The 27,227-nt window shown below is 43.3% G+C and overlaps 1 protein-coding gene across 3 annotated transcripts in view; it reads right to left on the bottom strand.

Moving 5' to 3' along the window:
* Nucleotides 1-27,227, bottom strand: part of LOC146375909 (tetratricopeptide repeat protein 28-like) — a 182,463-nt gene that overhangs the window by 109,464 nt on the left and 45,772 nt on the right. The window contains exon 1 of one of the 3 annotated variants that reach the window (XM_084945431.1): nt 15,662-16,824. The exons of the other annotated variants lie outside the window; for them this stretch is intronic. Coding sequence (XP_084801557.1) covers nt 15,662-15,688 — 27 coding nt within the window. The 5' untranslated portion in view covers nt 15,689-16,824. Of the gene's footprint in view, nt 1-15,661; nt 16,825-27,227 lie in introns of those variants that run through there. 3 annotated transcript variants of the gene reach the window in all.

Raw genomic sequence — 27,227 nt, 5'->3', positions numbered from 1 at the left:
TTATACACAAGCACTCATATATATTCAAATAATTAAAAAAAAAAAAATAAGTTTATTTACCTGTTACTACCACACACCAAATCTGGTCGTTGGTACTTGCTGGCTTGTGTAGCCACTAGGTAACAAAAGCTCAACACTGCGCCTAGCATCCTGGAGCACTTCTGTTGTGTTTTGTACGTGTTTTGGAGTTTTTACGTGTTTTGGAGTTTTTACGTGTTTTGGAGTTTTTACGTGTTTTGGAGTTTGTACGTGTTTTGGAGTTTGTACGTGCTTCAGAGTTCGTACGTGATTTGAAGTTTGTATGTGCTTTGTCTGTAGGGGCACCATAAACAGACATTTATTTATTCACTCCACATAAAATGTAATAAAAAAAAAATCACAGTTCAACTTTTAACGATTTAAATTTTCAGCTTTTTCCTTTTACAAATTTAAAGTGAAACAACACAAAACACTGCAAACCACAACACAATTAAATATAAACTAAAATATGAAAACAAAAAGAAGATGCACATTCTCTGTCATATGGGTCCTTTATCATCTGCAACTGAAAATAGTTGTGGATGATTACTATACCTTTCTAATGTGACGTTGTTGTCCCTGGCTCTCTTTCCCTGTCTCTCCCTCCCGCTCTGTTTCTGTGCTACTGAGTGTAACTACCCCCTCCCCCCTCATCCCAGCGTAAAGCACAAGGCTCGCATGCGGAGTGAAGTGGAAAAAAAGTGCGAGAGAGAGGGTGAGAGAAAGAAAAAAAAAAAAACATGGATCCAGCTCTAAGAGCCGTTTCGTTCGCGACCGACACATCACTACTGGCCCCACAGTTGATGTCCCAGCTGCACCGTATTCACAACCAAATAGAAAGCTGGCACTCAGTTATGTTCCCACACTTCACACTGTGAACAAGGTCCCTTACCACCTAGCAATGTCAAAGGCACCATTCAGACACCCCTAAATATTTAATCAGGACAAGTAGAAGGCAATATTCTACATCCACAAGCATTAAACATTTAATACCCGGCTGACATGATATCTAGTCAGCCGAGACTAGACAAGAGAAGCGAGCAACGGAGAGCTGCAGGCACTTATTCCTTCCTAGTTAAAATACACAAAGAAAAAAGAGAGAGACAGAAAATGACACTGTGCCAAACACAGGTCAAAGTTAAGGAACAGACACACCCACGGAGAGGCGTAATAAACCACACACAAACCGGTGAAGTTGAATTTCTGCACAAACATATATCATGCGTGAGAGGTGAAGCAGGGAGGAGGCTCGCGAATCCCATCAGTCATGGCTTTAGACTGAGGTTAAAAGCAGAGGCGGCCAGCTACTGCCAGCACACACAAACCAACCAAGGACAGCGGGAAGGGGGAAGTCTGAGGGCAATACACGGAGCACAGCAATATATGACATCACAAATCTGCACTGGGCTTGATTTGTCTTGATTTGTCGATACGACACGCAGCCCATCCTTCCAAGTAAACAACATCCTGTGGGATATTACACATCCGTTTTCTGGTCTTCCTTTTTATGCTGCTGCGTACGTGAACAAAGCTGTATGTGTAACACCTTTGTGGCTCTGGAGAGAGAGGCGCAAAATCTGACTCAACATCCTCTGTGAATTTTCTCGAGCTTCACATTGTTGCTGATGCTTGTTTCGCCAAAGACTCCTTAAAATTAGATTTGGAATCTCAAGGCGACGCGCGCCTGCTTAAAGAAAGAAAACTGAAATTGAAATTGCTGGCATAACATATCGGAAACGCAAATCTAATGGATGGCAGTCAAGGTGTACGCTTTTTGTTTTTTCAAAGAAGAAGAAAAAATATATGTATGTCTCTTACTGCCGCTTTCATTTCTTAAATCCTTTTTTCATTCTGGCATATGGAGCTCCAGAAGGTCAAACGTGTCCACACATCTGACCTTCTGTACACAACTGTCTGCATAAGACAAAATACATCAGACACTTAGACTGAGATGAGCAGAGACCCTGAATCTTTGCAGTGAATGCAAAGTTGTCCTGCATATATAACCAAGTGACTGAATTATTAGGTCCCTAATTCTATAAACGAATATAAAGTCTTCAGTGTCTGGAGAAAGGTGACGTGTGTGGTCCAAGCCAATAGTATCAAGTGGAGAGCATACAGTGTACACCATGCATTCAGACAAACACACACACACACACACACAGGATACAGATGCAGATACTGGAGGTGACCCAGCGCAGTGACAGGGTGGGACGTGACTTGATTAAGAATGGGGAGGTAAGAGTGATAAAGTAGCACCTAAATCCACCCACATCCTGTGACCCTGCAATAAGTCAAACACCAACGACAGGCACACACAACATAAATAACCCTGTCTGAAGTCAGCTTGGAGTGGCCCTCCCTCTCCTCAGGTTCAGAGTCATTGTTTGACTAAACCTGAGACAGAAAGAAGAAGTTTTCTTTAGGGCGAACAAACACCAAGTGGACGTAACCCCCCCTTATAACAACTAACAAGTCACTTAAAGGTGGCTAAATCCAACTTTCAGCTCTCCCGAGTCACATGCACACAGGCTAAGGAAAACATAAATAGCTCGCACACCAAATTCTCCAACGCCTACTTGTGTTAATTCATGCAATCACACCCAAACACATCATGTGGGGTTAATAGAGCAGGTGTCCACTGCAGAGCGCTCTCCGCATCCTTGGCTCCCGAGCCAATATTCTGGGGCTAATTTGAATAAAAAAAATCTGCAAACATTTGCTGGACGATTCAGGCTAATGTTCAATCTGCTGCTCTTTGACACAGTGCCACCACGCATCTCATTTCCATTCCTGAAGCCTTACCACCAACCTGCCAGCGCTGCAGAGTCATGCGGTGGAAACGGAGCAGGAGGGAAGGGAAACTGAGGGATGGGGAAAAGGGGATGACATGTTTTTATTTATGTAGACAACAACTCTTCGGCATTCAGCTAGAAAAATAATGGGAACGGCACACGTAAATGTGTCTAGCGGAATATCATCAAGGTTAAGGAAGAAAACAGAATTCCGATACTAACACAAAAAGCACACATATTTGAGGAAACTGCATGACACTGCAGGGAGTGTCTTAAAGTTTGGGGTTAATACTACTCATAGGTGCTGGTATTCTCAGGATGCTCTAGAAGGAATGCACACATATACTATGGATCCATCTAGGTTAATATATATTTGCCTTACACACACACGCTCAAAATTCCTAACCACCATAAAACAATAAAAAGTGAACGATAGAGAGGAAAACCGACAACAGCGAGACAATCTCGTTTAGAAAAGTAAAAAAATGAGGGGAGAGGATGGGGGCAGGAAAACATGCTCATGTGATGATATACTGATTTTCTTTTATGCATAGCAAAAGTTTCCACTCAATTTCCTCCTCTTATTTTGGCACCATCCTGAAGATAATATCTCTCTGTGTCTCTTTTCAGTTTCAAAGGGATGATGAGGGTTGCATAAAATTAGCTACTTGATAGGGAGACCGTGACCAGGGGCAACGTGGAGGACCTTGTTTCCAAAGAGTCTCGACACACTCGGCTCAACCCCCCATATCCCCGAGTAACAACTCGAGATCAGATGGAAAAGGCAGAGGCCTGTTTAAAATAGCACCCCACAGACACTCTTCTGCATTTTTGAACAGCAGCGAAAAAAGAAAAGAAAATATATAGGGCATAAAATCACGAGCTTAAATTTTCTACATGCTGCGTCTGTTTTATAAGCTCCTAACACCCAAACCTAATAAAGCACTGAGAGTGTATATTATGGATGTATATTGTTTGTTTTTGCCAAAAGGAAGCAGAAGCTCTTGTCAAAAAACCAAAGAGGTGAATCTGTCATCTCACACGCTTCATGCACTGAAAAATAGACAGGTCCGAGCCTTAAATGCTTCATCTACTTTCTGGTATCCCAGTCCAATTACACTCGTCCCACCAAGCCCTTTCTTTCCACAGCCTCACGGGCTGTCAGATTCTGATATGGAGGGCGTTGCAATATTGAAGGTCGGTCAGTTCGCACACTTAACCTCATTTCCCCACCACTCTGCTCTGCCTCTCCCAGAAGAGCTTTTTTGATTGGTGTCCATTTGAAAAGCGGGCTTTGGGTTTGACGGCTGCGGTGCGGAGGGTGGTGGTGGTGGTGGTGGTAGGGGGCGAGATCAGAGCAGCCTCAGCACAGCCTGAGAAAGGAGCTTTTTCGGAGCACGACTCCTGACTGTAGCCTGCTATAATGGTTTTCAATTAACCAAGGGAAAAGACTGAGTACTAATCTGGGCTAGCACAGGAGAACCATTCATGCAATATTCATGTACACAAACTAATGAAAGCCCAGATTAGCCTACATATTTACATGGGGTCGGGAGCTACGACGTCCACACATTAAAGGAGTGCGATGCCAAGAGGAGAGAAAGAAAAAGATGAGAACTGTACACTGGGAAACAGACTCGGAAAAAGAGGAGATAATGAAGTGAAGAGAGGAGATCAAGAAAGAAAGGAATCAAGAGGGAAAAAATGGGCGGGGGTCAACGGGACACGAGGAAGACCTTGAAAGAAAGGGAAATAGAATCACGAGATAAAGGGGTGAAGAAAAGCTAGAGGAGGTACGACTCCTCTAAAGGAGATTAAGGATCATCTGCATTTTGTCCTTTCATCTGCTTTTGCCGTAATCATCCCTCTCTAAAAGGCAGGCACCAGCCCCCACCCCACCCTAGCCCCCCCCACACACACACACACAGACACACACACACAGAATGACACCAATCTGAATGAGTGATCTTGACAAATTGGGCTGCTTGAGTAAAAGAGGGTACTCTTTTGACTGAGGAGAGGGCTGCAGACAGACAGCGGGGCAGGACAAAGATATAACTGTAATTGGCTGCTACGCTCTCCTTCCCCTAATCTACCGCCATGGAAAGTAGGTGGACTGGAGAGCCAACATCCAAAAAAACCCTCCAAACCAATCATTTCAATAACGTTTCAAATGCATTATTGAAACGTGCATCAGAACAATATGAGAAATTCATTTGCGAGCCTTAGTAGGTCACAAAAGACTTAAAAGACTTCAAAGCTGGATTAATGTGTGACTGGACATAGCAATTCCACACTGGCTAACTTCTTACCAAGCATTAACGCTGTATGTCAAACAAGGAGCTAATCGTGGGTTTAGTTTGAAAATATCCTTTGACCTTTTGTAGAGGTCCCAGAATTAATTTTATGCTCCACAGATATCTAATTTTATGCTCTTACGGACTTATACATTTGCAGAATAATGGAAATGTCCTGATATTTTTCTTCACTTAGGAAGCCAGTGAGCCCAGTCCACTGAGGAAAGGGGGGAAAAAAAGTTTGGCGTTAAAGCGCCTGCTTCTGGTTTATACTGCAGCCAGTGTATAAGATTCTTGTGTAGAAAAGCTGATGACTCTACAATGAAACGAAACACAGTAAGAGCCAAATTTCTGGCTGATTGGAGAAAATCTCAGATTCTCTTGTTTCCAGAACCCGGGGAGACTAATGAATTCACACTTTTATCAATGTGCTGGGCTAGCAGGTTCTCCCAAACCCACCCACCCCCCTTCACTTTCTTCTACCTGCCTCAACTTTCAGTAATGAAATGTGAGAAATGGGCCAATTTACAGCTGAGGGCTGTTTCTTCCTAAGAGACAGAGACATAAAGATGGAGTACAGAGGCTATGCAGAGGTAGATGAGGGGGTTTGGATTTAGACAGAGAGAAAAAAGGCAGGGAAAAAAGAAGAAGTTGCGAGACAGGAAAGCAAGATGTTGGCGCTAATATGAGTGTCATCTCTGAGGGAAGACAGAAGTGCTTGAATTGCATTTTTGGCCTTTAACTTCTCTTATACAAAAAGAGACTGGAGCTGAGGAGCGGCTCTTGATCTTTCCAATCAGCTACCATGACAAGAGCTGCTCAGATATTCAACAAGCAGAAACAAAAGAGCACGTCAGCGCGGAGAAGTTCGCTACGCTCAAAAAGTTTGACAGTAAGATGCAAAGAAGCTGGAGAGGAGTCGGCAGAACAAAGGCAGCGGAAAGAGGGACGAGGTCCTCCACCATCTGTTCGTAATTACGTTTGAAGTCCACGCTGCAGCTGATACGCTTTTAAAGTCCAACATTTTCCTATAAAGCAACGCCACAGCGCCTAATCGCGACGCTTCTCCTTTAAAAACAAAGAGCGTGACGCCATCCGTGTTGAGCTGGTCACATGTGTTGTTGCTTACAGACAACAGGACAACGCACACAAGTGTTAGTTGTCTGAAGCCACATGTAGAAGCTATGTAGTACAAAATTCATTTCGAATTCACCGAGTGCCGACACACCCACAGCACGTTTGACAGACGTGATGGCAGTTTGGGGGCAGAGCTAAGCAGAGCACAATCCACAGACAAAGCTTTCTGATTGCTGTGACATCACATCTGTTAACTCCTCAAATACCGCTTTGAGACGATGAGCCCAGGAGGAGATGGGTGGGTGTGTGGCTAGATGAATGGGAGGAGTCCCCCCCCCACACACACAACACACACCCTCCCTTTGGGACCAGTTACATTTTCATTTGATAGAAACTGGAAAACCACCATCTGTAATTAGATTACACATAGATAGACGGAATCAGGAATAAAAATCCTTGGTTAATTAACTCAAACCATATTCTAATCAGGTTTCATACCCCCCCCCCCCCAACAACCCTCCAATCTGAATCTTTTCACAAATCCCCCAGGGACTCACCATCACACATGCCAAGAAGAGAGAGGCACTCAAACAAGATCATCATTTGACACTAATTTCCCAAACAGGAAAGCACTTAAAGATGCAGCCTGATTGTGATAACTAAGCATGTGCATCAAGAGCTAATGAGGAAAAAAAAAAAAAAAAAAAAGAAGTAGTTACAGAATGTGCACAGTCCTATAAAAAGTATAAAGAGATCTCTCTGCCTCGTGTTGTTGTGTGCAAGTTTTCCGACGTGAGCGTTTCCTGCGCCGGGGCGACAGTTTCTGACATTGCAGGAAACGAGGGCGGAAAATTAAATGAGCCTCTCTTTATGGGAACGAGGACAAGTGGCTGTGATAACAGTCAAAGAGGTGCCTCAGAAGGAGTGTTGCCCGCCACATTCACATCTCCATTATCTGTCAACCTGCCAGTCCATCTGTCGGTTTGCCACACAGTGCTCCGGGGACTGACAAACTCCATTCACGCGAAAACACGTGTCGGGTGCGATGCGAGGTGAGGAAAAGCGGCACCTTAAATGCCGCACAGAAGTCTTGCAGTTTTACTATTGTTTAACTTTCCAATTATGACTTGTGTGTTAGAAATAAAGAACTGAAGTATTTTATCAAAGCTGTCACGTAGAGAGTCGGCAGACTGACAGCTCATTCACGCAGCCATTACATTTGTCTCTCACTTTGATTAGAAATACATTTTAAATGTCAAGTCAGTTTTTCTTCCAGAACAAAGCACAGCATGAACAAAACTAAACAAAAAAAACAGAGAGGACACCACCGAAACAAGACGAGTAGGAAATTAGAGATGTCGCGCTTCAATACCGAGATATCCAGCGCATTCTTCAGAAAACATCTATAAATCCATATTTACTGTTTTTGAAAATGTGCTTTCTTGATTAACCAAGCCATGTTTTGCCCAAAGACATCTACACACCATGAGATTCGGTCCTTCTGTGCCGATTAAGGCCGTGAAAGCTGTAATTTAATCAGCAACAGGGACAATCCAACTTATTAAATTAGATTTTTACCACAGTGCTAAAAGGCGCGCTTCGCAACACCAACTGGCTGAAAAACACCCGACACTGTCAACAGATTTGCAGCGAACAGGATTTGACCAAATCTAAATTGTTCCTCTGGGACCGAGACCGCGTTGACACATGGAGGGCTGCTTTAATTTCTAAACACCTGCTCACTCTCTACTTAGACTGCAAAATAAATCCAGCACAGAGCATTTTCTCTACTCCAACAAACAACCCTGCTCTGCCATTTCGCTGAGAGTGGTACACAGCCAACCAATCTCCCCCGAGTGTGCCATGAATGTGTGTGTGTGTGCATCAGAAGAGCCACCATCACAGCAGCCTGCACCTGCTCTGCCTGAGGCCCGACTCTGTTAGCTATAGGAGTAGCAGCACGATGCAGACATGGAGGAAGGAGAGGATGGAGTGGCAGAAAGCTTGGGGAAATAGATCTGTCGGTGTAAATGTCAACAGCTCAGCTCAAACCAAGTATAGTTAAGCTGTATTGCAGTTGAGAACCTAATATGAATTATTATGAGTTTGGAGCTGTTGAACTAGCTGCGGTGCTATAAATAATACAATGTCTCAGTTGTGTGGAAGAAAACGCTTCACGGTAGGAAGTTTGTGTGCAGGTTCTGCTGTATCCTTCCACAGATCTGCTTAGAGCAGGCAGCCTGGTGAGGCCTGCTGCTGCTGCTGCTGGTCAGAGCCTGATGGACACATGCAGTCATATTCACTGACAAGACTCAGGCATAGATAATTTCACATGTCCAAATGCCAGCCAGCATAGCTATGTTACAACGATGTCCCCAGGGCACACACGGTTGTAAAACGTGCACAGCCCAGCGGCAACAAACGAGAAGTATTCAGCGTCTGTAAAATCGAAAACAGCACGCACATTCATTACACCGCTCAACATTTTGACTCAGCAACTTACAAGCTGAGCTCCATACAGCTGAACTTTTCTGTGCTGGTAAAGACAGTATTTTAGCCTCATTCCTGAAGAGGACTGCCGTCTACTTTGTGTAACTGACGATTTTTCATAGGAAGACACAGAGTGAGTGGGAGGGAGGGCCTCTCCCGATATGTAAATTGGGAGGGTAATTTCACACATGAACCATTACACCAACTGTTGTGTGCCAAGTTACATTCTTTTGTTCCGGTGACTGATCATGTATGTTTTCTGAAGCACTCAGTGAAGCAGCTGGAATGAGTGTGCATACCATTTTTGGTATTTTTATTGCAGAACACAGAGCAGCGCTACTATACGTGTTCCCGTTCTGCATCATTTCATCATGGAGGACACCCAAACAGGTGGCAAGAAAAGGCAGAAAACACACTTCACTCAGCTATAAATTAAAACACTGCTTAAAATAATGTAACGTCACACTGCAGACATAGTGTCTAGTCAGCCCCTGTAGCAGTGCTCAGCCTTGTACAATATATTTAAACAGCTAAGAAGCTGCTGATGCTTGAGATTTCACAGCGGTAACTGGAGCACTCTCCAGACTGCTGAACAATGCCGCTCTATTGTGGCCTCTGACCTCAGCCGCAGGAATATAGATCAGCGGAGAGAAGTGGAGGAGGGGAATAACAGGGTGCAGGAGGAAACGGAGAAGGCAAAACCATTCGCTATCTGATGGATTATAATATCGCACGGTTTGCATCAATCATGTCCTATCTGACACGAGGATATCGCTCACTTGTCAAGACGACATTTTTCCAAGAGACATCAAGACAAATACCAAAAGAAAGAGTCGCAAACGCATCGGGATACACGAGTTGACACGCACATATTCATTTACAGATGTATCATTTTTAAGCGGTGATATATTACAGCTGGAAGTGCTAAGGTCACTGAAATGTAAGCTACATTTTTTATTACACAGAAAAAAGTATCATACACTTTTTTTGTTTCTGGATCACAGGTGTGGACAGAGAGAGGCCAAGGTGAGACGATGGGACATGCGAACGCTGCCTTGTGCTGTAAGCGGCTGCATCTCTATTAGACTGCAACAGAAACCCAACTTAAATATATAAAATCTATGAGGTATGAGATCATTTGAGAAGAAGAAGCATGGGGGTTTGTTCTGTAGTCCTCATTACTGACTCCATCTCATCGGGCCTGTCAGTCACCACCTGTCTGTCTGCCTTGTTAAAGAAACTGGAATCATGAATCTCCCTTAGGAGACAAGCCCGCTGAGGATATGGCAGTGCTCTTGGCCCACATATCTTAGCAGCTCCAAACATATGGCTGACATAAATATCCCAGTATAAGCCTCATATAAATATATCCAAACTTACAAGAGGGAGTAGCAACTAAAGCGAGCCTTGGGAAGCGGAGACAGAAAAGGCTCAATGGGTCGTGCTCGGTGCCATTTCTCGTTCCTTTCTGTGGGATTTTACAGCCAGCAATAAAAGCCTTTCTTTGCTACCCTCGCCATATCCTATGTGGCAAGAAAAGCAAGGAGAGGCAGGGCCAGCTAGGCCAGATTGATGGTGAGGGGAACTAAAACAATCTGCTCTGGGTTTGGTTGTTTCTGTGACCCCTGGAGAAACACTCTGCTGAGGCTGTTGGTGTGTGTGTCTGCTACACAGTCTGACTACAAAAACAGTGCACAGCACCTATTTCTTTCTGACTTAAGAGGCGAGAGGGGCTCAGGCTAATCTCGTTTGCTTCTCTCTTACATTATGTGCCATCTGTTCAAGTGGGCAGTGATCATGACGATGCGGGGGTTAATTAAGTTATGCTCTTTTTTTCACACTCAATAATCATCAATAATCTCCGCAAGGACAAGACGCTGACCACTCAGGAGGCTGTCAATCCATGGAATGGAACGGCAAGTCCAGGCTTAAGGGCAACAGCTAAGCCACGGACACACTCCTGGAAAATTGAGCCTTCAAAGAAGGGCTTATGAATTCCATCTCTGACAATAGAAGAGATGGAATTAGCGAGAGTTAGGGGCATCAGTATGAGACAGGGTGGTATTAGTGGTGCTCTTCACACGTCTCCATCCAGGCTGGATCACAGGCCCCCTTTGGAACACACTAGACGCGATTGTGTGTCACAACACACAGACTGCATTGGTTGGAGACAGCTGCAGGGCCTGGAGACAGGACCCACTGGAAAGCGTCCAGTGTGGAGTTATAAAGGAATGTAGAGACTGTGGTTTTGGCAGCTGCGCTCTGATAAATGTTGTGAAACAGAGAAAAGTATTCATGTTTTAAGGCCATATGCTGAAGCGATGTGGCTCCAGTGCCATTGACAGCCCTTATTCAAAACATGTTTCACCCAGATTATGTCTAAAGTGCTGGCTCTCATCAACATGCACGACTGAGCACATAATACAGAAGCTTAACTTATGAAAAGACTGAAAAGAAAAGAGCTTAAGTCCTACACATGACTGTTCCACCTCACAGAAAAAGAAAATGTGTTCCAATTGATGCGGTCCATCAAGTTAGGGCCGCCTTATTCCCCGCGGAGGCACCCAGAGACAGGCACCTTCTGAGCCCCAAGAGCAGCTGACCACACCTCTGGAACAATGACCTCAATAAACTCAAACATGGGTCCATTTGCTCAAACAGAATCACTGGAGGGAGAAGGAATGGTGTAGCAAATCAGAAATGAGTGCTCTGAGGCTCGGAGGAAAACATTACAAATGGACTGTTCTACACATAAATCAATTCTTGTATTTACCACTTGCTATCCAAAAATCCATCTCAACACTCACAGTGGAATGTGCATGTCCCAGGAATGAGGATTAATGAGAGCAGGATGGCCCAGTCACCATTGTCTCTCCTGTTGTATTTTGACAGCACACTCCCAGGAGTGCCTTACCAGCAAATGCCTGCAGACCACTGCGTCACAGTACGAGAAAGAGGATGCCTAGCATTCCAGGAAGCTTTTCTTTCTGTCCTCCATCTCTGTCCAGCCCTCCCAGCGGGAGGCAGAGGAACGGGATTAACGGAGCAAGTGCGGCACATAAATGTCACCGGCATTGCTGAGTCGTTGTTCCCCACGCTGCAGCCCTCCTACTTGACCCAATACCCCGACCCCATCCTATCTTTCCGCTCCCCAGGGGGGGACGGGGCAGCAGGCTGGCCACGTAGCCACATCCAGTTCCGCTTGGTGTGCTGGGCCTTAAATACAGCGCAACATCAGGAACAGCAGGTGCTATCACTCCCTATCATTAATTATACCTGCTGCATCACTCTAGGGTCTCTCACTCCTCAACTCCACATCTCCAAATCACCATCTCTTACACCCTCTTATTCTTAGCCTGTCCCCATTTTCTCTCCTTCAAATCCCAACCACCTAAAAATGCCATCAAGCGCTACAGCAATCCCATTTCTTCTCTGCAATATCCACCCAGCGCTCTGCTTATTTCCTACAGAGCCTACAATCTAGACCCCCATTCATTTGTTCCCTGATGTATTTCAATCTTTGTCCAGCACTCCCGCGTCCTCCCAAGTGAGTCCTCCCTCCAGTGACAGCTACGCTGGCTTTCTTCGCTCATCAGATATCTGTCTCCCAACGCTGTTTTCACATTTTCATGGGTGTTTCCTGCTTTTAATGTATTCCAAAACTGCTGTGCTGCTGCCAGCCATGAGACGTCACACGGACTGATGGAGAACTGGGAGGAGGAGATAGCCCTTTCCCCTCCACCAGTGAGCTCATAAATAATACCAAATCAAAGAGGAAAAGCAGCATGAGAAAATCCTGGAGGTAAAAAGTCAACAAACATGGCCAGAGATGTACGAGCACGCCTGCTGATGGTAAAAGTCAGATTTGAAATGAGTCTTGCCACAGAAATATGAGCATCCTGTCCATCTCAGGTGAGAAGGCCTTATGTCAACTGTGTAGAACCCACAGAAACATCTGGCACCTCCACAAAAACAACCAGTAACTTCCTTTGGACTTGGTCACACTGCCACAAGGTATTATGTGAACTTTAAATGCAGGGGCTGGCTTTTTAAGACCACCAACAGGTTGTGAGCCATTCTGCCCAAGAAAACACGGAGTGACCGTCACTTGAAAACACATTTGGCAGCAAAGAAAGGAGAGTGCAGTGTTTTTCAGCAAAAGAAAATCATGGGTAAGGAAAAGAACTTAGTTTTCCTGCCAAGTCCATAATTAATGTCCAAAGCTCTTTGGAGTTGTGTGCACAAACATATGGAGACACCGAAAAACAGCTTTTTTTTTTATATCCACTGTCTTAAAAGCAACACTCCCACAGGCTCTTCATTGTCTGAGTGTGACTTGGTGCCTTAAAAGTGCCAGTGCAGGCACATTGCCATCTCTTAGCTGACTTCCTGAGTTACCTTTCCCTACAGGACAGGCACAGACGACATTCCTTAATGCTTACTTCCCTGTATGAAACCCACCCTGTACAGCTACTGCTGTAAAGCCACAAAAATCCACACAGCATTTTTTACCCTTGCAAACACAAAACACAAGTAGTTCTTCAAAGACCAACAAAAAAATAAGCTATCTCTGTGGAAAATAATGATTATCACTACATACACCTTTACTGAACCAGTATTAGAAATAAAAGTCTAAAGCAGCCTTTAGTCATATGCCTTCCCATCCACGTTTTAAGCTCGTATAACATGGACTTTCTTAATCAGCTCAGTTGTTCAAACCAAGTCTGTCAAATCAAAAGTTAATCTCACAATCCCCCTGAATGAAAGCATTTTCACGCTCCTTTCTTTCCACAACAGACAACCCGGTCTGACAGCAACATTTCCTCTCTCTACTCAACATTGCAGATTAAGAATTTTGACTCATTACTATTAGGAGGAGGTGGATGGGACACTCAACCTGAATCAATATGACTCTCCCACACTTACATTGATTGCTCACGCTCTACAAGTGTAGCAAAGAGACAGAAAGAGAAGCTGATAAACACAAGAGAGGGGACCTGAGGACTGTTTGTGAAATTAGTTTGTGTGCACTTTCTCAAGTGAGCATTGGATTCAAAAGAAATTGCTTTCTCCACAATATGGAGCACAATGGCTGCTTTCTATTCCAGTAAACTGCATTTTTTTTTGTTTGTTGGTTGATTTTTTTTTTTTTTTTTTTTGCACTACCTAGGTTGGAGGACATCTTTGGCAGCCTACCAGAGTTCAGGGTGAACAGACAATGTCAGACACACAAAAACACACACGCTATTTGCATGGCAATTCAAAATATTGAACACTGCTCTTTGGGTCTGCGTTTTCTGCTCTAAGTGCTTGTGCTCATCCATATGCATCTTGCATCCTATACAACCAACAGGTTAATTAATCAACATCAGGCGAAACTGAGTAACCATTTTGCTCTTTGAAATGAATCCCCAAAATGAGCGCTCTGGTGCAACTCACCTCACTGAAATCCACGAAAAATAATCTACATATGACAGACAGTGTATCTTTATGGTGTTTTCAAGTTGAGTACACATGACTGAAGGGCTGGGGGCAGGAATCAGTTCCTGCAGCGTGGAAAGGCTTTTAGTCCTCAAAGGGGGGGAACCTAACGGATGATTCTGGCAGACATACTGCACAGCTGTAGAAATCATTAGGACGTGCTCGCAATTTATTTTCTGTGTTGATAATTCAACATTAAGGAGCTTGGGTTTTATAATTTGCTTTCATCTCATCTTTCAGGAAGAGATTAGCCACATTAATGACACTTGATGGAGAACAAACAACACAGAGATCTAATTTAGGAAACAGCACTGAAGACCTACAACCAGCGCTAGTGGTAGTGGTTACACTGTTAATTTACCAGTGCCCTGAATAGCCACAAAGGCAGATCATCATCAAGTTGCAGCTGAGCAGGGGGAAAAAGATCTGGGCCAGGAGGAAAAATCCTGCAAGTGTTTATGCTGCTGTCGAACAAAGTCTTCTGAATGATCCAAAACAGCTGACAAATGAAGGAAAGGACTTACTCATCCTTTCATTTTTTTTTTCTCTCCTTTGAATCCAGACCAGAGTAAAGCTGCTTCTGTAAAGGGAAAAACTGTTTCTTGTCAGACAAGTGCCCCCTGCTGGTAAAAATCCTAATCTTAGGCATTTTTGTGCTACTATTTTTTTTCCTTTTTTTTTTTTTCCCTTTTTTTCTTTACAGACCCCAGATGATTTTCAGATATTTTCCATGCTGTAATACCCCACGGCTATGAAAACTGAGCAGTGATAGAAAGCAATAACAATACAACCTTGAGAGTAAATGTATATCTGATCATGGAAACAAGAAACCTGGACACATGTTTTAGTAATCCTAAAGAGAAAATAAAATGCTAAAAGAGGCATTAAAGAAGTGGTGCCGGTTTATTCTGAAACTTTTAGCAGAATGTTTCCTTTCTTTTTCCACCCACTTTTAAACCTGACGAGATTATTTTTCATTTTGACACTTGATTGGGCGATTTATATTCCCACAACTCCAGAGGTTCACTGCCCAACGCATTAATCACTGATGTCTTGATTAGTCCAGATCAGGAACGCAGGGCTGTCGGATGTTGTAAAGAGGTACAGGGCATACACGACAGCAGTATGTGGGTTAACATGTTCTTCGTCAGTGCATGACACATTTTATTCCCTGGCATGTGCACTAGTAATGTGAAATTAAATTACATGTTATAATTAACATGTGATTACTGTACTCGGAATCATTAAAACGGATTTTCTGTGGCAGAAAATATCCATAAAGATCAAAGTGTAACGGAACAGAAACTTGCTCGTCCTTATAAACTCTGCTTTGGCTACAGTTTAATATAGTTTAGTGCACAACGTTAATGTGATTACTACTATAGGTGTAGCCGATCATTTGTAGTAAGCGAACAGGCAGAGCGGCAGTCTGTGGCCGAGCCCCTCTGCCCAACTTGTGATCTACTAGAGAAATGTTATCATCAAAATCTCAGAAACACTCACCTTCTTCCGGGGCTGCCATTTCATCATATTTGTAAACCAAAATGGAACAGCATTAAGATATTATATGAGAAAGGAATGTAGATTCAAAGAAATCCAGAGCGCAAGTCATGCTGCCTCTCGACTTCCCTCGATTTTGCAGCAGATTTTCTCCAAGGAGCTATGCATGATGGTGTGCGAGTCTCAGCTTTGCGGCAATTTCGGGGTAGACAGCACAGTCAACAGAAATCACACAACGGTTAAATCCACAACTGAAGCTCGGAGGATAAATCAGAGACACGTTGTGTCAACTGACACTGTTTGCGTGAAAGGTTCCTGTGCGTAAATCCAAAGTAGGAGTCCGTAATGAACCCGGTCCCTCTTCACTCGGCACGCAAGATCAGCGCCACCGGGACCAATCGGGATCTTGTTTCAGGAAGATTTATTCTTAAAGTTTTTTCTTTAAAAGAAGAAGGAGAAGGAGAAGTCTTCCCTATAATTAGGTTACAAAATTTAGTCCAGCGCGGTGTGAATAAACTGTGTCCAATCTGTCCTAGTCGATGCGGAGCAGACCACAGGGAAGCGAAATGACTACCAAAATGCAAAAACACTCATCACAAGTGGTCAAATCCAGTTTTCCAGCGGCCGAAACACACTTTTGGAAGTATTCGTAGAGAAATAGTCACACAGAGGTCGGTGGAGACGGCGCGACAGGCAAGGATTACTTTTATGAGAAGGGGGGTTCAAGCACCAAAAAAAATCCCTGGAATTTATGCAGCTGGAAGGATATCCTGGTTCACGCAACAGCAAAAAAAGAAAAAAAGAAAAGAAAAACTGGACTACAGCTTTCTGATGACTTCCTTCCCTGCGCTCCTCCAGCCTCACAGTTTAGAGACTTGTAGCAGTGGAGCTGAGCGGTCGTAAGGTAGCAGGGTCATAGCGCCGCCGCCCAAAGACTTGCCAAAAAGTACGCTTTACATTTACGCACTTAGATGGTGCTGCCACCCAGACAGGAGGCGGGCTGTGGATTGGTGCGTCGCTCAAGGACACATCCCTAGATCCTAAATCCTCGAGCAGTCTCTCTAACCACGTGCCAATTGCTGTGGCAGCCCAACATGCTTTAAACACAGGACAGGGTTTTGTGATTTGCAGGAAATGTCCTTGTGTCCGTTTAAGTTGTTGGTGTAGACCTCACACTCCAACAAACAATAGTCACACAGAAGATGATTAAAGCTGTTCAGTTCAGTATGAATCTAAAGAATATGTGATTATTTTTCTCAAAAAATCTCCTATAGCGTGACCACGTCCCTACAAAATAAATGAATCTGGGATACTTTACCAAAGCCAAGAGGTGGGTGTGTCTGACATCAAAAACAAACTCTGCAGGTTAAATGTTTGGCATCAGCCACTACTTTTTATATGAATACAATTTTACAAATTCTTAGGAACATAAATGGAAGCTAAAGTTTGTTTTTGTAGTCTTTTGCGATAGCCTTTGCACATTGGTGTATTCCCTTTACTGTGGACCGTTTTTTCAGCTGCTCATCTGTCTGGTAATCATCTTTGCTCGCAGCAGCGATGCATCCATCGCTTTCTCTTTCACATTTTCTGTGACGCTGCGTTCACTTTTGTAAACAACAGACATTCAAAATGTTGGATATTGTTTAAATATGTGGGATAATTGGACTGGTAATGCTGTGCACCCCCACATAAAGAGGGACGACTGTTGACCTTAGGCCACTAAAAAATTTAAGTGTCCAACCTCACACAAAGAAGTGAATCTGTTAGCAGGTCATCACAGTATAAATGGGTGTGAATAAGCTCAAAAAATTCAAATAACACTGCACAGTGCTGCTGCATGAGCTTGCTGCCTTGATCATTCTCAATAGAAGCTACTGTCCTTGATTATTTTGAATATTTTCATGGCAAGAAGAGACTGAATTCACACATAAAGGGTACAGTTTACAAAGGACAGAGAGCCTTGGACACTGGTGACAGCTAGAGCCCTGTTTCTATACACTTTACGTGTTTCTTCCTGCTGAGAGGAACTGTCACATGCAATAAACTGTGCAATATGTTACCGCACATCAGGGATCTGACATTGCGAAATATTATTGGTGAGCACGGTTTAAAAATACCTGCTTCTTTTAAATTAAGAACAGTGGAAATGATAACAAACAACACACTGGAATCACCGTCAGAGACACACTGAAGAAGAATGACTATCGATGAGTTGAATTATCAGTGTCTCGTTCTGCCACTGGCCTTTTACCCGTTTCTAATCTTCTAATCTGTGATTCAGTTTTATAAAATTCTATGATTAAAAGTGCTTTTTCAACAATAGTGTCATGAGGGGCTCAAAACCTTTACAACAGTTCAGGTATTCATTTATAATGAATATTGCTTTTGTTGCCTGATAATAAAAGAGGAACAACAAAAAACCCTAAAAAATAAACATCAGAAATACCCAGAATTTTTCAATCAGTGCACCACCGCTGTCATCAGAAAAACATATCTAATGATGCTGAACCCAGCTCCTGCAGCAAAAACATAGACTACTCATCACCAGATACATGATTGAGCACTAAGAGAGTAACAATAAAAGCCCCTCTCTCTATTTTTCAGAAATGAGCTCAAATAAGGGGAAAGCTGGATTAAAGAAATGGTCAATATTGAAGTGCAGGTGAAACCAGTTTAACCAGTAGGCTTGTGATTTAAATTGGTTTAGGTAATTGACTCTATGGAGCTGTGAGTTTGTCAATAAACTAGTGTGTCTTCAGGGTCAGCTGGGTCCGCAGTGCACCTAGGGGTCACCAAGATAACAAAAGGCAGCAGGAGGAGGGGCGAAGCTGACATATGGCCCGATGGACAAACTCCTGCTGCGCAAAATGAGTCCGTGAAACACTCGGATGAACATAAACACTGTCACTGCATCCGCATCCGCAGCTGGCACTGTGATCAAAGCACACATTTGTAGTCAAGAGAGGTGGGAGTTATGTGTGCCTGTATTATACAGCGTCTATATTTTTCCCTAGCTTGTATTCCCATGGCCACAAATGACTCCTGTTGGGTCTGTGCAGCACACCACACGAATAAGATACTATTTACACTTGTGCTCTCTTTCATCCACACACGCACGCTCACACATTAAAGCCCCACTTTCTAAAGCAGGTTTACACAGGAGATTGTTTCATAAAAGGCGTTTTTGATGACCAATCAAAGGCCAGCTCAGCGCGCTGTTCAGCAACAGCCTGTCATCTGGCATCTCCATACAGAAGCAGGCTCCCTGTGCGTGCCTCTGCTTTCCCAATCACAGCCGCACAGGAAATCAGACTCCAGCCTTCAGAGGGAAACAACCAACCCCCGCCCCCCAACTCTCCCCCCTCTTTCATTTTCCACAACTTGGAGCTGTTTAAAAGTTTGCACTTCCTTTTCTTGTTCTTGCCAATAACGCCCTCAAAAATGTCTCCGCTGTATGTTTTGTTCAGAGGGTTGGTGAGTTAGGCTCGTCTGCTAGCGTTGGACAACTGCATTACAATGAAACGAATTCAAGTAAGGTGCAAAGGTCTGTCGCTCTACTACTACAGAAGTTTGCACTGCTGTGATACAACACTGTGGGCCAATGTCGTCACTGAGGATTGCGAAGGAAAAATGTTTAGAGAGGCGCCACTTCAGGGATGTCATTGCATCACTTAATCATAAAATGTTTCTAGTAAAATGCCTCATAGCTGCTAAACCTTTCCGCAAGCCACACATTTTATTTGGTCAAACTCTTGGTTCAGATCTGACATAGCCCGATCGGGTGCAATCAACACCCAGGCAGCCTTGTTCAGACGCTTTATGTCCCAAACAGACCTCAGCTTGCACAGGTGCATTTAAAACTATTTCTTAAAAGTGAAATGTGACTATTAACTGTACATGTAAGTCATTCTACTGAGCTGAGCTCACAGCATTCCCTGTCTTATTTGCTAGATGCCTTATACTTCATAGCTGGAAGAACGCTCTTCCGCAACTTCATAACTGGGTGGAGGAGGAATCATCCCATCATAAATCTGAACTGCTTAAACACACTCTCTGAGGCTCCACCCAAAAGTATTATTAGAGCTGGCAACCTGTCTGTCGCACTTTGCAACTGAATAGAAGGAGAACTGAAAAGGTATTTAACACACGACTGAAGAATAGTGATCAAAAAGCTCTTCCAAATGTCTGAGTATAATTTATCCCAGCACTCACTCTGAACTCCCAACATCAGAGTGTTGCTGAGCACCGTCCATCCCCTCTCTGAAAAAAACAGCATCCTTTTAATTTTAGAGGCTGAGGTTTTAAACCAGTAAAGCACACACACTAACACACACAAACACAAGGATATGTAATGTCTAACATCCCCTGTACAGATATATTTACAGGTTAACGTAACAGTACAAACATGGCAGTCACCGCGCTGTTCGGTAGCTATAAAGTGTCAGTGCTTCATGTTGGATGACGGCAGAACAGACATTTGGTAAACCTCGCAGGCATTCGAGATTCATAAAGCAAAAAGTCTTGAAAGCTCATTTGTTCCAGCATCGAAATTTAAAACATAAGAATATAATTTACGGTATTTGACGGATTGCTTCCACTGCGCGACATGGCAGACGGATGAATCTGTTTTGAAATGCTTAACAACATTAGAACAATAAAAGTGTTAAACAGCAATGACACCCACCACTCTGCTGTGCCGTACATCACTGAAAACAAATAACCCTCATCAGCATTTACTCATTCACCTCTTTTACACAGCTGTATTCTTAGATGATGTTGTGTCAGGATGGAGCCTGCTGTGGACTCTGTGAGATGGCTGTTCATGTGTGTGTGTGTGAGTGCGTGCATGCATGTGTCTTAGTTTGAGCTTGGTGTTGATTAAGTATCTGGAGCCTGAGGGGGGATAATGAGAGCTTCTAATTAATGAGCCTGTGCATATCTCAGAGTCACAGGGTCCTATCTGCAGAGAGCAACTCATACACACAACCACACACTCACACACACACACACACACACACACACACACACGTACAGATATATACATGCACGCATACACAGAAACACACCTCAGTGCACTGTGGGGATTTATCCCTGCGCTTCACAGTATTTTCTCCAGGGAAGCCCAGCTGGGAGTGTGTCACTCTGGCTGCTGTCCCTGATAAGTGTCCTCTAATAGGGATGGATGGGGGTTATGGAGCCCCCGCTATGAGAAGGTCACATGCATTGACCACCCAATGTGCCCCCAAGCTAAGGCTGATGTCACAGGCCCTGAAAACCGTCCCAAATCTTATTTGTTTGCTGGGTCTTCGTGTCACATCCCGACCAACACCACTGAGTCTTTGTAGAAGAACCAATTTACATGAAGTCAGACTACAGTGAGGAACAGGGCAAAATATTTGCTCACCAGTGCGAGAAAACTAGGCTGAATCCTTGTGTTGGCAGCTGCATCATTATAGCAAATGCAATTACCAGTTTGTCTGAGTGGGAACGTGCTTCACCTTCTTAGACTTAAAGATATTTTCCAGTATAAGAAGAGAGCATATATGTATCACAGAGACACATATAACTGTCTTCCTACAAAAACATATAAGAAGATCACTTGTTCCAGTTCAGTGTCTACAGTGTAAGAGCCAGTGACAAAGACACAGAGCAAAATAAAACACAACAAAGAGACACTGTTATCTTTATTTAACTAACCCCGGCACATTAACACTCTACAGTTTTTATCATTATGTGTGCTAACCAAGGTTATATGTTCAGATTATGATCCCATTTATCAAACAACATGTTTTTTTTTCTAACTGATACATTATTTGCAACACTGATACAGATACCAATGATTGGTGATGCAAAAATCTGATATTCTGATACACAAGCTGCAGATAAAAGAAGATGTGTTAATTGACATTAGATTACTTGTTCACACTGTGCTCCGATCACCTGATTGTTGTGTTTCTATAGTTTGATTTCTTTGCATGTTTGAATTGGATGGGTTGTTATCGATATCTGGTGAGAATTTCATGTCAATAGCACCTTTAGAAATATATTTAGAATTTGGTTAGATGTTCAGTACTTACTTTACCCGCTATAGCTAATATCAGCCAATAATCCCAAAAGGTTGATTCTGTTCATCTGGAGGTAGAGATTTCAGTCATCCAAAGTGACTTCTTCAGTCTCAGCTGATTGCAGGTTTCCCCAGCCCTATAAACAGTACATTTGCACAATAACTGAAGTTATACCACTGAATGAAAAATGGGCTGTGAGGTTGGGGAAACCTGCAATCAGCTGAGACTGAAGAAGTCACTTTGGATGACTGAAATCTCTACCTCCAGATGAACAGAATCAACCTTTTGGGATTTACTTACCTGGATGATTGAGCATGCATCGAGACATCAGCTAATAATGTCATTTAGGTTTTACCGCTAACATGATGGCAAAACCCATTTCTTCTACCATAAGCTTAGCAACACTTTGCATTTTTTTGAAAGTTCAGGTCCACAAATCTCATTCCATTTTTGGCTCATGTGCTTGAAACTGTGACATGTCTTGATAAACCTGCTAATGAGTAAGAAGTAAAAACAAGTATCAGTGCTAAACAATAAAACGGTGAAAGAAAAAGAGAAAGAAATCTGTGGCTTGAGTTATAATCACGAGTCAAATGTGTCAGCCAGTGTGCGTAGCAGTTAATTTGCAACTTGTGAGTTGAAGCCATAAAACATCTCTCCAATGTAGAACATCCATGCATCTATTCATAAATAATTTAACAGAGGCCTCTGGGGTGTTTTAACCATGTCCTGATGTACCCAAAAGCCCATGTTATTTCCACAAAGGAAACAAACACTCTTATCTGTAGTCTACACAGCATGTGATTATACAATTAAAAGCTCTTTTTCTTTTTGAAACATTCTAGAGTTTAATCAGTGATTCCTCACAGTCTTAATGTGTGATAAAGACACACGATTATAATCTTTTTATTCTCCTTAAGTCCCATCCACTAATTTTCTCATCTTCCTTTTCCGTCTTCCAATAACACTAATGAAGAAGGGCTTGTTTATCCCCCGGAGTCCATCGGCAGTGCATTTCTGTTCCGACTTTATGCAAAGAGAGAGACCTTTGCTTTGGAGATGTGTTTAATAATTCAGTGGTCTTGGACACGGATGAAACGGGCTCCAGCATATTGTTTCAATCAGACCGGCAGTTAAATAAGCACTGGGGTTTGACGTCTGTGGCAGGATCAATAATAACAGTGTTGCCACACACTCCAACGCATGAGACCGAGATCCTGTGTGGTCCCCCTCAGTCTATACACTAAACTTAGAGATGGAACAGGACAATGCATTCGAATGTGTTTGTGTCTATCTGCTTCCACGAATACAGATATACACACACACAAAAAAACACACGAAACCATGCTGTGGCCGGACCCACCCATCTCTACTCCCTCATTTAGAAAAGCCCCAAAACCAAAAGTATGCCTCTCTTTTTCAATTACCTTTCTTCCCACCATCACTACCACACCAAATCCATCTAAAATTTCCCAGTCTCTTTTTCCTTTCTCTCTCATATCGAATGTATCCATGTGTTACCGTCACACTCCTACACATGCACACACACACACAAAGTCATACCACAGTCTGGTAATCATATCATGCACATTAAAGCATTAAAGCTACAATTTATGACTGATGATCTCTTGAGCAGACTACAATTAATTGAAACTAACTGTGCAAATATTTGAGTACTTATAAAATCCTGGGTTTGGTTGCTCAAAGTTGTTAAAGGCAAATTCATGAAAGCCAGACAAGAGACTGTGATTTGCTTTAACAAAGTATTTTTTCCTCAATAATTATACCATAATACCTTCATACTAAAAGGCCTATTATGCCAATGACAGCTCTTCCTGCCCTCACTAATCTAATCCTGCGAGAGCACATCAGTTGAGAATGAACTCTTTTGAAGCGAGGAGATTTAAAAATAATACAGTGGACTCAGTAAAAAGTCCTTACGTATGCAGAGTGGCAATCGGTAGAAACACAGTTGGGGTGTTGAGTACAGTAGATGCTTTAGCGTGACGCTTCCTGTCCCATCGAGCGCACGTAGCTCGTGATCACTGCTGTGAAGAGATTAGGCCAGTCTACTCCTTAATCACTCTGACTTGAGATGAAAGGGGTTAAAGTCGGATTAGGATTAATGTGTCTTGGTAGAACAGGTGATAATCCTTTAAATTAGCCATGTAGCACAGGCAGGCCTCTTTTTCATCTCAACACCTGACTTACGGGTTGAAATACAGAGAGCTCAGATACAGGAAAGTAGCGCTGTTGTTGCCCTGACTAGTTGTCTTCCTTCACCCTGACCACTCAGATAGCAGGCAGTGCTCTAATGCATCAGCAAGATGACTTCATTTGCATGCAGGCGATGTTTTTCGAGTGCGGCTGAGTCAAACAGCTGTGCTCTCTGCTTCCTTTGAGATGAGGGTTATGTAAAGCGCACTTTTATGATTCGACATCCTTTATTAACAGGTGGCTAACAGGATATCCTCGGGCAAGGTACGGCAAACACTTTGAGAGAAGTACGGCAACCTGGTGCTATTGATACGCATCATGTAGCGGCTCGGTAACTGATCTAGCGGAAGAGGGAAGTCGCAGGGGGGGTTTGACTCCACTCCAAGGACAGAAATGCTCCAGTCCATTCCTATCAGACTCTTCACACATGCTGCCTCTCACCCCCATCAGCTTCCTCCCCTGCTGTCAATCCTCCTTGTCTTCTGTTTGACTTTTCTACTCAAATCATCTTCATCCCACTCCAGCTCAAGCTCCTGTCAGCTAAGAGTCTGCAAGAAAAGAGTCCCGGGAAAAATACACCTGGGACAAAATGACTCTAAGTCAACTCTAAGGCTGTAACACAAAACCGAGGACTGTCCATACACCTGTCAAAAGATGGCTAATTAGCATTTTTGGGCCAGGAGTAGCAGTGGTGCTGAAACTGCTCCCCACAGAGCTGCTGTCTGCTACCACAGCTACCAGTTTGGCCAGTGGGTCTACTCCAGTCCCAGCCATCTGGCTAGCCTGCTAACATCCGATCCCTCTCCCCGACTGGTCGGCCAAAGAAACAAACACAACCTTAAATAAGGTCAGGACGCGCTAAAGTAGCCCAGAAGAGTGAGAGCAGTGGATTAAAACTGAGGAGGGACGGGATGTGACAGATAAACTAATTGTTGAGAGCTAAAGTAAGAGAGGAACCGTAAGACAGAGAGGACACTCCTTCCTTTAAGCGACCACCCTCTGTGAGGCTCAGTGACTGATGAATCCGCCTGTCTGTGTTTCCACACTGTATGTGTGTGTGTGTGTGGGCGCGCGTGTGTGTAGGAGAGAGAGTACAGCATGTAAGCATGCGTGCACGCATGAATACAATCTCGCGTTTCTCAAACAGATCATGACAGCTCACAGCCGGAAGGAAAGCTACATTTCACCCACAATTCAGCAGTGATTCGTAGATCCACAGCGGGACGTCCGGGATAGATGGTTATTTGGAAGGTCATTAGAACTGCGGTTGATAAAGCACAGAAGAAAGGTTTCCACTCAAGTATGAAACCTGTGAAATATTTACATTCATATTAACGTGACGCTGTAAAGAATATGATTGCACTTTATTTCTTGATGTAAGATGCGGGGAAAAAAAATGGTGAATCACACGCCCCGCTGAGCTTTTCCATCCCAGCATGATATCAGACTCTTTATTTTGAATCCCAGCTCTGCAGTTCACTTGCTTAGTGTCGGAAAGCCTGAGGCAGACAAAAATATTTCAATTTGGGGCAGGTTGATAAGTTAAACATGTTTCTTAGTCTGATGACGGTGATGTAAATAAATAGGCTTGATGTGCAGGATGTCCTCTGGTGTAATCTGTGCAACAAATAACAGGCTTTAAAAAAAAAGAATGGTTTTAAATCCACTGGAGGTTCAACAATGCAAACAAATCTGTATCTGAATGCATAAACGTTGCCTTCACCTTTTCAAAGTGCCATCTGCTTTAATACTCTCGCTAATCTAATTGGGCAGATTTTAAAAAGCCAAAACTTTTAAAGGTAAAGGCTTTGCCTTTGCAAAGAACACACCGCTGATACACTCACCTGATACAGTGTAAGTGAATGCAAATTTAAGTGAGAATCCACCGTGCAGCAGAGAGCAAGCAGTGCAAACATCAGCAGTTTTGAGAGTAGGTTACTCTCTTTCTCTGACCCTCATTCTTTCTTGACTCTCAGTCTCTCCATCTCTGTCTCGCACTCTTCTTCCCCCTCCGTGGCCCGGCCAGGACTTCTCTGTCCTTCATCCTCATTCTATTTCATGCCTCGTCCTTCTCTTGCTCAGTCCTCATCCATCACCGCTCGCACCCTGCACTTCGCACTACCTCCCCACCCCCACCCTTTCGGTATACAGCTTGGCCAGATACAGATGCAGCCTTCAGTTAGCCTCAGCGCTGACACACTCCTCTGTGACTCATCACTTCATCTGAGTCGATTTAGCATTCATCACATCACAACATCTCTATCACCGTCCAGCTACCGGCTGAAACGCACTGGAAAAACAGAGGCCTGTTTTTACCAGATCAAAATCTGTGTTGTAACTAAAGGCAATCCAATATTACGATGCTGTTATGATGATGCTTCTAGTGAAAAAGGCTCATTTTATGGATTTATTCTTAGTTGAATTCAATCATTTCATGAGCCTGGACGTGACTCATGATAAAGAGCTACTCAGAGTGGTAGAGTTAAATGGTGGTTATAAACCAGCCCTTTGTCACTCTCAGTGCATCAAAAATGGCATTTTATCAAAGCTGCTGGCGTCTCCAAATTAAACACAAGGGGACCTTTGGCCTGTCATTTCCAGCTTGTTGCTAATGGATGTTTGTAAAGAACCCCTTACATCACACTTAGATCATGTTTAACTCACCGGATTGTAAAAGGCAAAACGTTAAGAGGTTTACCTTTTCAACGCTAAGTCTAATCCTAAGCAAACACAAATTTAAATAATATTTCAAAATTTGCACTTATGAATGATTGCAAAGGAGTGATGCATGGCATTTACACAACTCTAAGTAAACATCATTTTCAGGTTCAATGTTCTATTTCAAACCACAGTCAATCCTAACTGTAAGCAAATAGTCTTTAGTGACCAAAACTGAAACACAAAATTATCTAAAAGGCGACTTTACCACACCCACTGAACCTAACCATGAAAGTAAAACAAAAGAGGGGTATGAGAGAAAAATACACAAATCAGCAAATGTAAACACAGCAAAACAAAGTTCAGAATGTTTTGAACAGTTTCCAAACCACAGTTCCCTGCCTAACACTCTCCTGACTCACTCCACCACCTCCTCTCCGCCCGCCTGATGGTGGCTAGTTATCTTTTGGCATATAACAATGTGTCAAGGCCCAGCTGCCAAAAGACACCTTGTACAGAATTTGGAGATGGCAGCAGTGCTGACAGAACAGTAGTACTTCACACTCTGGGATAAACTTGATGGAAAATGGGAGGATGAATGGACACAAGAGAGCTAAACCATTGGTTCA

Source organism: Perissodus microlepis, chromosome 12 (genome assembly GCF_051167445.1).
Source record: "Perissodus microlepis isolate ML-2025 ecotype Zambia chromosome 12, ASM5116744v1, whole genome shotgun sequence".
NCBI classification, from domain to species: Eukaryota; Metazoa; Chordata; class Actinopteri; order Cichliformes; family Cichlidae; genus Perissodus; species Perissodus microlepis.
Note: the sequence above shows the minus strand (reverse complement) of the source record. Positions and strands in the feature narration are given on the sequence as shown.